This window comes from Palaemon carinicauda, chromosome 29 (genome assembly GCF_036898095.1).
Source record: "Palaemon carinicauda isolate YSFRI2023 chromosome 29, ASM3689809v2, whole genome shotgun sequence".
In the NCBI taxonomy this organism is placed as follows: domain Eukaryota; kingdom Metazoa; phylum Arthropoda; class Malacostraca; order Decapoda; family Palaemonidae; genus Palaemon; species Palaemon carinicauda.
In genome coordinates this window covers 38,053,662-38,066,161 of record NC_090753.1, presented here as the reverse complement: position 1 = coordinate 38,066,161, position 12,500 = coordinate 38,053,662, and the positions used below count along the sequence as shown (strand labels likewise).

The 12,500-nt window shown below is 31.5% G+C and overlaps 2 protein-coding genes across 2 annotated transcripts; both read right to left on the bottom strand.

The window, feature by feature from the left end:
* Positions 1-2,905: 2,905 nt before the first annotated feature.
* Positions 2,906-4,825, bottom strand: LOC137622511 (uncharacterized). The gene is made up of 3 exons (XM_068353115.1): positions 4,768-4,825; positions 3,866-4,417; positions 2,906-3,006 (listed from the first exon to the last, which is right to left on the bottom strand). Exons 1-3 carry the CDS (start codon positions 4,823-4,825, stop codon positions 2,906-2,908), a joined length of 711 nt encoding a protein of 236 aa, XP_068209216.1.
* A 133-nt stretch (positions 4,826-4,958) lies between these two features.
* Positions 4,959-6,229, bottom strand: LOC137622510 (KRAB-A domain-containing protein 2-like). The gene is made up of 2 exons (XM_068353114.1): positions 6,213-6,229; positions 4,959-5,658 (listed from the first exon to the last, which is right to left on the bottom strand). The coding sequence occupies exons 1-2, from the start codon at positions 6,227-6,229 to the stop codon at positions 4,959-4,961; spliced, it is 717 nt and encodes a 238-aa protein (XP_068209215.1).
* Between the last annotated feature and the right edge of the window lie 6,271 nt (positions 6,230-12,500).

Genomic DNA, 12,500 nt, shown 5'->3' with positions numbered 1-12,500 from the left:
TATAATACACAATTACATCAACAAAAACCTGTTATGCATTTACTACAAGACACTAATTTCCGCCATTAGATCTTCCTTCATTTTTATGTTTATTTGTCTATCTTCTCCTTACTGCATTATTGAGATTAATGTGAGTCCCGGCATATCCATTTGCATATATGTCTCATTTATATCCATCAACATGCATGAGGTATTTATTTTTCGGCTTTAGATTTAGCCTGTTTCATATATAGAATAAAGAGTAACTTTCATAAACCAGTGAATAAATTTTGTGTGGGTATATGTGTATATATCTATATCTATCTATATATATATATATATATATATATATATATATATATATATATGTGTGTGTGTGTGTGTGTGTGTATATATATATATATATATATATATATATATATATATATATATATATATATATATATATATATATATATATATATATATATATATATATATATATGTGTGTGTGTGTGTGTGTGTGTGTGTGTGTGTGTGTAAAATTTAAATCAACCCATGTTCACCATCGTAGCTAGTTGGCATTCAATTAATGCTAAAGTTTCCACATTTAGACGTGTTTTTCAAATTGAAATAAGCCATATATTTCAATACTATAATGTCTGGATTTCTTATCGACCTCAGGATTAGAGTTCCAATGAGGAACCACTTAAAGAAAATGGCTTCTGGTCCGCAAACGAATCGAACCGTGTCCAGGAAGATAATATAACAGTGACGATACCATTTAGCCACAAAGAAAGATAAATGTCAATGACAATTCTTCTGTAAATATATCTGTCGAATTTAGGTTTTCTGTACTTAGAATTGAAATCAACATATTTTCACCATCGTAGCTAATAGGTAGGTTTATACCTGGCATTCGACTAATGATAAATTTCACACAATAGACGTGTTTTTCCTAATCAAATAATGCATATATTTTAAAATCTTAATTTCTGAATTCTCTTATTGAGTCCCATTGAGGAACAAGGGTTCAATTACCTAGCCGGCCATATGCTATTGTCTTTGAGTGGTTCTGCCTTTGGACTCTGATTCTGAGGTCGATGATAGAGTCCAGACGCTAAGGTATTAAAATATATTGCTAATTCGAATATAAAAAAAAAATCGTCTGATTGTGCAAAATTCATCATTAATCGAATGCCAAGTACAAACACATGAATTAAGTACAATGGTCAAGGTGGGTTGATTACATTTATAAGTACAAATAACCGGAGTTCGACCGGTATACAGTAAGTAGAGAAGAATTGTCATTGACTTTTATTTTTCTCCGTGGTTAAATGGTGTCGCCACTGTCACACCAGCTTCATGGACCAAGTTTCGATTCCCTGGTTGGCCAGAATCTATTGCCTGTGAGTGGTTTCGCCTGGTGACTCTGATCCTGAGGTCGATAAGAAAATCCAGACATTAAGATATTTTTATTATTATTATTATTATTATTATTATTATTATTATTACTAGCTGAGCTACAACCCTAGTTGGAAAATCAAGGATGAGTCCAAAGGCTCCAACATGGAAAAATAGCCCCATCAGGAAAGGAATAAGTAGATAGATAAACGATATAAGAAGTAATGAACAAATAAGGAACATATTTTAAAATCATTAACAATATTACCAGATATTGCATATATAAACTATAAAAGGACTTATGAGACCCTGTTCTACATAAGGATATTTTCTGCAAGGTAGAACTTTTCAAGTTCTAAGGATTCAACTACCCGATTAGGAAGATCATTTCACAGCTTGGTCACGGCTGGAATAAAACTTTTAGGATATAGTGTAGTATTGAGCCTTATGATGGGAAAGGCCTGACTATCAGAATTAACTACATGCCTAGTATTACGACTGAATGAAACTCTGTGGAAAGATCTGAATGTAAAGAATGGTCAAAATTATATAAAAAAAAACTCATGAAACATGCACAATGAACTAACTGAACGACGGTACCAAGGATTAATATCTAGATCAGGAATAAAAAAAAAATTATCACACCATAAGTTACTGTCCAACAAATTTAGATGAGAATTAGCATCGGAAGACCACACAGGAGAATCATACTTGAAACAAGGTAGAATAAAGGAATTAAAACACCTCTTTGGAATAGATTGATCACACAAAATCTTGAAAGACTTACTCAATAAGTTTATTTTTTGTATAATTGAAAAAGACTCAGACCTCAAAAGTAAATATGCTGTCAAGAATCAAACCTAGAATTTTAAAAGAGTCATACAAAGTTAAAGAACAACCCTTTGCGATCTATTACTTAAAAATTCAATAATGATGCTAAGAAACAAGCCACTAACTGCCAACTGTTTGATTTTGAAAACTAGGGCCTCATGATTAACATGGTCAAAGGCAGCACTAAAATCTAGGCGAATCATACGTGATTCTTGACTACAGTCAAGGGATTTCTCTGCAGCCTTTACTACAACCGAATTGCAAACTAGGGAACAGATGATTACCTTCACCAAATCTATCAAGACGTTCTGGTAAAAGACGTGTAAAAAAAACTTTAGATAATGTGGGAGTTATGTAAATTGGGTGGTAATCAGTTGGACTTGAGCTACCACAAACACATTTGCTTAGTGGAGTAACATTACCAATTCTCCAACAAGTGCTAAAAGCTATTCCTCTTGCTAACTTGAAAAAAAATAACGGATGACTATTGAGCTAAGAAATCTGCAATCTTTATAGAAAACAAAAGAAAAATACTATTTGGGTCTAAACCTCCATAAGCATCAAGGTCCAACAAGAGAGCTTTAATTTTACGAGATTGAAAAGCTAAACTAGTTAGTTTACACTCAGTAAAACAGAAATGAGGGAATTTGAGTTTCTCGTTATTCTGCTTACTGTCAAACACATCTGCCAAAATGGTTACCTTTTCCTTTGGTCAGTGATTGACAGAGCCATCTGGTTTAGGTGAAGGTGGAACTGTTGTGTGTACACCAAACTTTTGCACTTTTTTCCAAGTGAAGGAAATTGGTGGAGATACTTGAAACAGATATTTTGTATCAGAAAATAGTTCTGAGAGCAAATAAACGTTTTCTCTCTCTCTCTCTCTCTCTCTCTCTCTCTCTCTCTCTCTCTCTCTCTCTCTCTCTCAACCGTTTAGGTACAGTTAGAATCAAAAGAACGCCGACACTCAAGGGAAATCTTTCGTCAGATGTCTCTAGTGTTCCCATGACAAAACGGACAAGGAGTTGCTCTTCTTACAACTTCTATGAAATGGGCGGAGCATTCTCAAACCTTAGCGAATCAGACAGTAAAGAGCCGTCTTTGTTAGTAAAAGTATACAAATGCTACAAATCGAGTTGCCATATTTCTATTCTATATAATAATTTGACGTCTCAACTTTTCAATACAAATACAAAACACACACACACACACACACACACACACACACATATATATATATATGTTACAGTCAATCGCTAAATCCAGACAATTTGTAAAGTGACTAATTATTTCAGGTAATTTGTGAACTGCCTAGTTCACCCAGTCATTTTATAAATCAGCTGAAAATCGCAGACAATTTACAAAATGACTAAAATTTCGATAGATTTTCTTGGTGTAATGACTGAAATGATCCTGCTATGGATCACAACTCTCCGACTCCGCCCAGCCGAGGAACGTGTGTGTGTGTGTTCTAAAATGCGACATTTTTATTATTTTATAATTTTTTATTCTTACAATTTAAACTAGAGTGGCACCGTAATGAACAGACAGAAAAACAAACCTGTTTCTTGAGTAAATCTTTATTTTCTAAAACCTGAGGAACGAGATAATTACAAAATTAAAACTTAATTCTAAAATGCGACATTTTTATTATTATATCATTTTTTATTCTTACAATTTAAACTAGAGTGGCCCCGACTATCGCACTTGTGACCTTCTTTGTAACATTTACAGCGATTTGTTTGACACTGTTTCTTGCCTGCAGTACAATTGCACTTAGCATAACCTTGACCACCAAACCTAGATGATTGCTGTACTGCTTGATGAAGTCCTATTTCCTTGTCTGCACTTATTTCATCAATACTATACAGTTGATGGCTGCAGATATCAAATTGGCTCCTACTATAGTGCCCCTTGAGTATCCCATCTCTCACGCCTATTCGATACATGTCATTTTCGTTACGATCTAGGATAACACCGATAACATTTTGGGGATCACCTTTCCCTCGATCAACTAACGGGATGGGAATTGTCACGTTATCTCCTGGATCACCTGGGACGCGTTCTAAACGACTACGTTTGACCATGCGCTCAGCTTGAGCTAACTGACCAGCTGATGCTCTGGACCGTTGAAGTGCTATGTCTTCTTGGAGCTGATGAAGTCTTCCTTGAGGATTCTGACCACAGGTTGGACTGACTGGATAGGCAGAGCCCTCTGCTGAGCCATCTGAATAAAGGATTACAAAGAATAAATGTAGTTACTTTTCTTTCCTTAATAACAAAAGAACATTTAATCAATGGCGATAGACTTGCCATGTGGTTTGGAATTTAACCAAATTAGTTTAATATTTACATTTTATAACAAAAGATTTTTTTTATAGAGCAGAGCTCTCTGATGAACCATCTGAATAAACAAAAACAAAGAATTAATGCAGTTACTTTTCTTTCCTTAATAACAGAATAAAAAGAAATAATTAATGGTGATAGACTTGCCATGTAGTTTGAAATTTAACCAAATTAAATTTAACCCAATTCTTTATCAGTTATATTTTACAACAGTTTTTTTTCCATCTCTACCTTGCTGAGCGAAGTCCTCTGGCGAGTCATTTCGAGGAGCAGAGCTCTGATGAACCATCTGAATAAACGAAAACAAAGAATTAATGCAGTTACTTTTCTTTCCATATTTATTTATTTATTTATTTATTTATTTTTTGCATCTACCTGGCTGAGCGAAGTACTCTGGCGAATCATTTGGAGGAGCAGAACATTCAGGTGAATCGTCTGGAGGGTTTCGTGAACTTGGGTGATTCGTCTGGCCGAGTAGAGTCAGAGGAGAAACTGTAAGCTCCAAGTAAATCCTCTTCAGTGATCATTGTCCTCAAAACTTCTTCTGGAAGTGCAGTTGAACGTAGACCTACTCTGGCGTCAACACCAAAGAGTGCTTTGTATGGAGATTGTTTGATTCCAGAATGGTAACTGGAGTTCTTTTGGAACTGCACAAACCTGAGTCCCATGGGCCAGTCAGTTGTATCATTATCCCCTAACCATGAAATAAGCATGTCTTTTATATCACAGTAAAGGCGTTCAACAGATCCCTGGCTCTGTGGATGCCTTGGTTTACCATGAACAATCAACAGGTCTGGCCAAAGAAGTTTGAGTTCCGAAATTACCAATGCTGTAAATTCACTACCATTATCACTATGAAGAATTTGAGGGGCCCCGAACATTAAGAATATGTCCATTAGCTGGAATGCAACCACAGCGGCTCTTTTTGAAGTTGAGGGGCGCAATATGCAATACTTTGTTAGATGATCTTGGTACACCATTATCCACTTATACTTTCCTTTGGCGCAAGACTGCATGTCAACAAGGTCCACCTGAGATCGTGAACCGTAATCCTTAGATAAAATCGGTTTGACAGTTACTCCCTTTGTCGCACATCTCTTCCCTTTCTTTTGACTTTTGACACTGAACACACAAAGATTTGAACAGTTCTATAGTATCTCTAGTTATGTTCGCATATTTTGACAGCTCTTTGACCATTTTGTCTCTCCCGCCATGTCCCGTAGCAATGTGAGCACGTTTTATAGTTTCAAACATATCTTCAACGTGTACAAAATAAACAAGTTCTTGAGTTTCATCCTTCCGTTTTTTATTAACTTTTCAACACCACCACACTGAAGAACTTCATAACGTCCAAGGATGTAATACTGCCGATTTGATTTGCTTTTTGCACTTGATGCAACTCTGAGTTCCTCTATCAGATTTTAGTACTCAATTTTAGTTAGTATTAATGACTTTGAATCAGAGTTCTTCTTCAACATCACTTTCTCGTAGAAATTTTCTTCTTGGGAATACGCCATAGCTTCCCCAAATAAATTAGCCTACACCTCACGGAAGGACGGTGTCAAGGACAAGGCCAACACACAACTGCTCTAATTAGCTGTTCCGCCCGCAGACGCCTGTACCCTTTGCCTTTAATGGCAGTGAGAGGGTAACAGCTAGTTAAAAGAAACACTCACAGGATCATTTCAGTCATTATGCCAAGAAAATCTATCAAAATTTTAGTCACTTTGTAAATTGTCTGCGATTTTCAGCTGATTTTTAAAATGACTGTGTGAACTAGGCAGTTCACAAATTACCTGAAATAATCAGTCAATTTACAAGTTGTCTGGATTTAGAGATTGACTGTAACATATATATATATATATATATATATATATATATATATATATATATATATATATATATATATATATATATATATATATATATATATATATATATATATTATTTCTCAATTGATACTTTTTTCGTAAGAGGGCCCAAGTAGACGCTTTCCAGGGAAGGGCGGGGGGGGGGGGGATCTACTTTAACCCCCCTGCCCCGGCCATTCTAACACTGAGCAAATAGGAAATTCATTTCTGTTTTAGGGGTTGTGGAGACAGGCTGCTTGTAGACTCATGATACAGCCTGTAAGATATTGTATCATTGCCTGAGATTAGTTTGATAATTGTCAATGTTCTAGTAAATTTGGCTAACCTAATTCATTATTAGTTGATTTTTAAAAGATAGCAGCAGTAGAATAAAATAGCTGCTGTTGAAGGAAGGTCGATAAGTAACGAAATTTAAGTATTAACTCTGCATAATAGATAATCGATGATGGATATAATAGATACTGATGACTGCAAAGCACCTTGAATACAATCAGAATTTATTATTTCGTATCGAAAATAACTTATATTGAGGTAGATGAGGACGCTATCCCATTCTGGCAAAGAGTTTAAAAAAATTTGTTTTATTGACAAATCATAGTCTCAGAACGATATAATTTTCAGAAATTTTGTCATGAAACAATGATATACCTATTTTCCCAAAATGAATTCTCCTATAATTTTTCCTGAAAATATACACGAATAGATGGCATAAGCACGAAATTATTCCCCATTCTAATACCCTGATTGTAAATTATCAATGATTATATAATTGTTAGTAGCTTTATCTTGAGAAATTAAACAGCTTTGAGATCAAACCAGTTTCTTATCAATTTCATGCACAAAGGTCTTATAATCTTTATTCAAATAGGCTTAGCTTTGTATGATAAAGTCCTTATTTACAGTGATCAAGTGCCCGAATTAGCCCAGCTATGGGGTGCTACATGTAGGTCTCTTGACCGGGTAAATTACGCAAAGTAGATGGGCACTTAACAAGCGAAAAATGCATTACTATCCGTGAGGCTCTAGTTCGGGTTGTTCGAGCAAAAGCTATCCATACCAGCTCCTCAGCCTATCAGGGTAGTAGTTAAACCACAATTTCTACAGCTGGTGCCATGTATAGGAGAAAGGAAAAACCAAATATTAAAATATCTCCGAAATAAAAGTTTGATTGTCCTTTTAATCACTAACTCATACAGCTGAGGAGCGATACTCTTGGATTCCAAAATATTTCCTTTCATTCTTTAGATTTTATTTCCTGAGCTCCTTCCTCTATCCCCTGATTCATTATTTACTATTTGTGTTTCTTTCTATCATTATATATTCGTTTATCTATTAAATATTATCTTCAGAATGAATGGCCTTCTGCTTCGGTGCTCGTCTTAATGCGTCAACTTTGGTTCTTAGCTTCTCACTGAGCGTCCATAAAAGAAATCTCTCCCAAGCGGCAGCAGAAACATCTTCACTTGACCATTCCAACTTGGAAATATTTGATATTTGTGTCACACCAAGACAAGATATTCATTAGCTGGATTCTAGAATAAGGCATTTGGAGATCTGTATTTCATTTTCCTCTATCTTAGTTTTTACAATCTCCATCAAAGTAAAAAAAAAATGCATTGTGAAGCATGCTCCCATGAATAAGTGGTGCCCCTCAGATTTTTTATACATTATATATCCCATTCCTCTATCATTATTCCAGTTAACGAAATATCTTAGTCGATTTTAAAGCAACTGGTTATATTTTCCTACAAAGTATTGAAGGTATATAGAGGAGTATAATATATAATGATCAAACTATATGCTGCCGGACAAATGTTGGTATACGGATCCTTAAGGAAGCAAATCCTCCAAACGCCCAAAAGCAATTATAGTTATTTTCCCCAAAAACCAACCATTATTTGGATAAGCATTTGATTCTGACAAAATAATCCCGTTATTTATATCCTCTAATAACTATCTCCAATTTTGGCATTTAGTTTCGGTAATTATCAAGCGAATAAAGCACTTACGATAAAGATTGAATTAGCAATGTATTCAAGATTTTACTATATATGTTTAAGATTTTAGTTCAAATGGAAATGCTAATCCTTCAAGGCCAAGATAGCAGACGGTGAGATGACAAAGCTCAACAATGAGAATGTAAAATAAATGATAAATAAAGGGAAAGTGGCTTAGAGTCTAAAGACTGAAACGGCGCATACCCCTGAATCTGAATAATTTGGGAAATATTTTACCATAAATTATGCCCACGTATTACGAAATGTTACATTCAATGAATATCTATAAACTGTAAGTAGTTTTTAGCAGTCAATCTAGCATCTCTAAAATAACGATAAGCTTTTGGGAGCATAATTGGAAACATTGTATAATAATAATGAAAAACAATATTTTGATATGCATATATGTCTAAAAAGTAGTTTATGTGCTGTTATATTACTTCATTAAACAGAGTAAGCTCAAACCATTTGGTCTCTCTCTCTCTCTCTCTCTCTCTCTCTCTCTCTCTCTCTCTCTCTCTCTCTCTCTCTCTCTCTCTCCGAACGTCCTTTATGTATGGTGTCTTTTATTAATATTTTTTAACAGAAACGTAATTGAAGTTACTTTTTTCGTTCATTGGTAACTTGAATAAGACTAATGTTATAATAATCAAATATAGCTGTTAACGGAAGGAATTGTTTAGCTACGACACTCCAATATTTTCTACTTGATTTTGTGGGTTCATAATATATATATATATATATATATATATATATATATATATATATATATATATATATATATATATATATATATATATATATATATATATATATATATATATCCATATATTTATATACATATATATACATATATATATACATATAAAAGAATAAATGTATAATATATATATATATATATATATATATATATATATATATATATATATATATATATATATATATATATATATATATATAGGCCTATATATACATATATATATATATATATACACATAAATGTATATATATTTATATATATATATATATATATATATATATATATATATATATATATATATATATATATATATATATATATATATATATATGTGTGTGTGTGTGTGTGTGTGTATGTATGTATGTATATTTATACATACATACATATATATATATATATATATATATATATATATATATATATATATATATATATATATATATATATATATATATATATATATATGTGTGTGTGTGTGTGTGTGTGTGTGTGTGTGTGTGTGTGTGTGTATTCAGTATTTGTAATGGACATTTGAGACGTTAAATGATAACTGAGAATGAAATATGGCAACTCGATTTGTAACATTTCAATGCTTCTGCTAACAATAACGGCCGTTTACTGTCTTTGATTCACCAAGGTTGGAGAAGGCTCCGCCCATTTCATAGCAGTAGTAAGAGTAGCAACTCGTTGTCCGTTTTGTCATGGGAACACTAGAGACATCTGACGAAAGATTTCCCCTGAGTGTCGGCGTTCTTTTGATTCCAACTGTACTTAACTCTCGAGAAAGACTAAACAATTTTTAAACGGTATTCATAATGGAAGTCATTATGCCTACAGATAATCAGAATTTATTTTCGATGAAATATGAAACCAGCATTAATGTAGCCTTTTACCAAGCTGCTCACATGAAAAAAAAAAAAAAATAAAATAAAATGTCATTTCCGTCACCCCTTAGTTTTTTATGGTCATACCCCACCATTTCAGGCAAGGTCATGACATGCTCCTCTGTCACCATCATTCAATTAGTTCGTCATTCATGATCCATAAAAATGTTCATAATTCTGACCATCCTTTGCACTCAGATCTTCCGGGACAGTACCACCCTATTCGTAATACTAGGTAATAAGTTAATTCTAATAGTCAGACCTACTCCATTATGAGGCTCAATACCAAACAGCATTATAGATTGATTGATTGTTTTGAGATTTTCTGGCATCCTGTCATCTAAGGTCATTTAAGCCGTCACAGTAATCTAGAAGTTTTATTACAGCTATGACCAAGTTGTGGAATGATATCCCTAATCGGGTAATTGAATTCGTAGAACATCAATAGTTCAAACTTGCAGCATATATATATATATATATATATATATATATATATATATATATATATATATATATATATATATATATATACATATATATATATATATATATATATATATATATATATATATATATATATATATATATATATATATATATATATATATATATTTGAACAGGGTGCCATAAGGTCGTTTTATAGTTTATATATGAAAGATCTGTCAATGCTGTTACTGTTCTTAAAATATTTAATTGCTTTAATGTAATGTTATCCTTTTTTAAATATTTGATTCTATTTCTATATTGGTTTTCATATAGTTTTCTTTTCTTTATTTTCACTCCTAACTGGGCTATTTTTCCTTGTTGGAGCCATTGGTATTGTAGCATCCTGCTATTCCACCTAGGGTTATAGCTTTACTTATAATAATAATAATAATAATAATAATAATAATAATAATAATAATAATAATAATAATAATAATTACTACATGTCTGCCAGTTACCCAATGCTGGTGAAATCTAACGGGGGCCATTTGCGTCCTTAGGCGTAATAATGGTGATGGTGATGATGAACGTAAATGTAATTGATCTTTTATTGGAGTTCACTTCCCAAAAATTAGAAATGGTATTCTCTCTCTCTCTCTCTCTCTCTCTCTCTCTCTCTCTCTCTCTCTCTCTCTCTCTCTCTCTCTCTCTCTCTGAAGAGGATGACTTAAAGATGGTGTTACATTAAGATAAATGATTATGATTATATATAATGTATATATATATATATATATATATATATATATATATATATATATATGTATATATATATATATATATATATATATGTATATATATATATATATATATATATTTATATATATATATATATATATATATATATATATATATATATATATATATATATATATATATATATAAGTATATAAGTATGTATATATATGTATATATATATATATATATATATATATATATATATATATATATATATATGTATATATATATATATATATATATATATATATATATATATATATATTTATATATATATATATATATATATATATATATATATATATATAAGTATATAAGTATGTATATATATGTATATATATATATATATATATATATATATATATATATATATATATATATATATATATATATATATATATATATATATATATATATATATATGGAATATTGATTATTTGAAGAAAATTTATTTATTTATAATTACCAGGCGTAGCATCAACAAAGTTTATCTCCAAACAGACAAACAACTTTCACTTTACAAAGGAACCAAATCTATAAAAGAAAATGCACAAAGGGGTTTTCACGAATTGGTAAAGAAAAGAAAAGAGAAGTTATTAATACTATATTTCAAATATATTTTTTTAAAATTAGAATAAATATGTCACATTTGCAAAAAATAGATTTACTAAACCCCTTAAAAATCCATATAAAAAACCAGTCCTTATTAAATCTTCAATTTTCCCATAGTCTTTTTACTTCTTTTTCTTGGATGGAAAATTAATATTCATTATAAATATGTTATTTCTTCGAAAGACAAAGATTCATTGTAAGGATGCTATTCTTTTTCTTATTATCTCATCCTAATATAAAGTCAGAGTTATCTTATGAATTTTTTTCATTAAGGCAATCATCCGCATAATTCTTAATTCCTTTTGTAGGTAGATCATTTTTCCCATTGTTAATTATTCTATTCCATTCATCCCTTTCTCTCAACAGAGGTTCTTGATGTCTTGGTGCTGAATGTATTTTATCATTAAACAAAAATATAACTGAAAATAGATATATTCCCAATTTATTCATGAGTAGTGGATTGAAATGACTTTGTTCTTATCTAGGACGATTCGTTATAGTTTCCGTATAAATGATTATCTAAGGAACTTATACATCTTTGATGTTTTAGTTCTAGTGTTAGAGAATGTTTGCACAAATATATACATAATAAAATTAAGATACATCAATCCTTTATTGA

Bases quoted from the DNA above. Each gene is read 5' to 3' on its own strand.
- LOC137622511 (XM_068353115.1), bottom strand. From the start codon at position 4,825: ATGGTTCATCAGAGCTCTGCTCCTCGAAATGACTCGCCAGAGGACTTC. The intron at 4,418-4,767 runs GTAGAGATGGAA...TCCTTTATTCAG, and splicing joins AGAGGACTTCGCTCAGCAAG to ATGGCTCAGCAGAGGGCTCT. The intron at 3,007-3,865 runs GTAAGAATAAAA...ATCTGTTTCAAG, and splicing joins GGGCCACTCTAGTTTAAATT to TATCTCCACCAATTTCCTTC.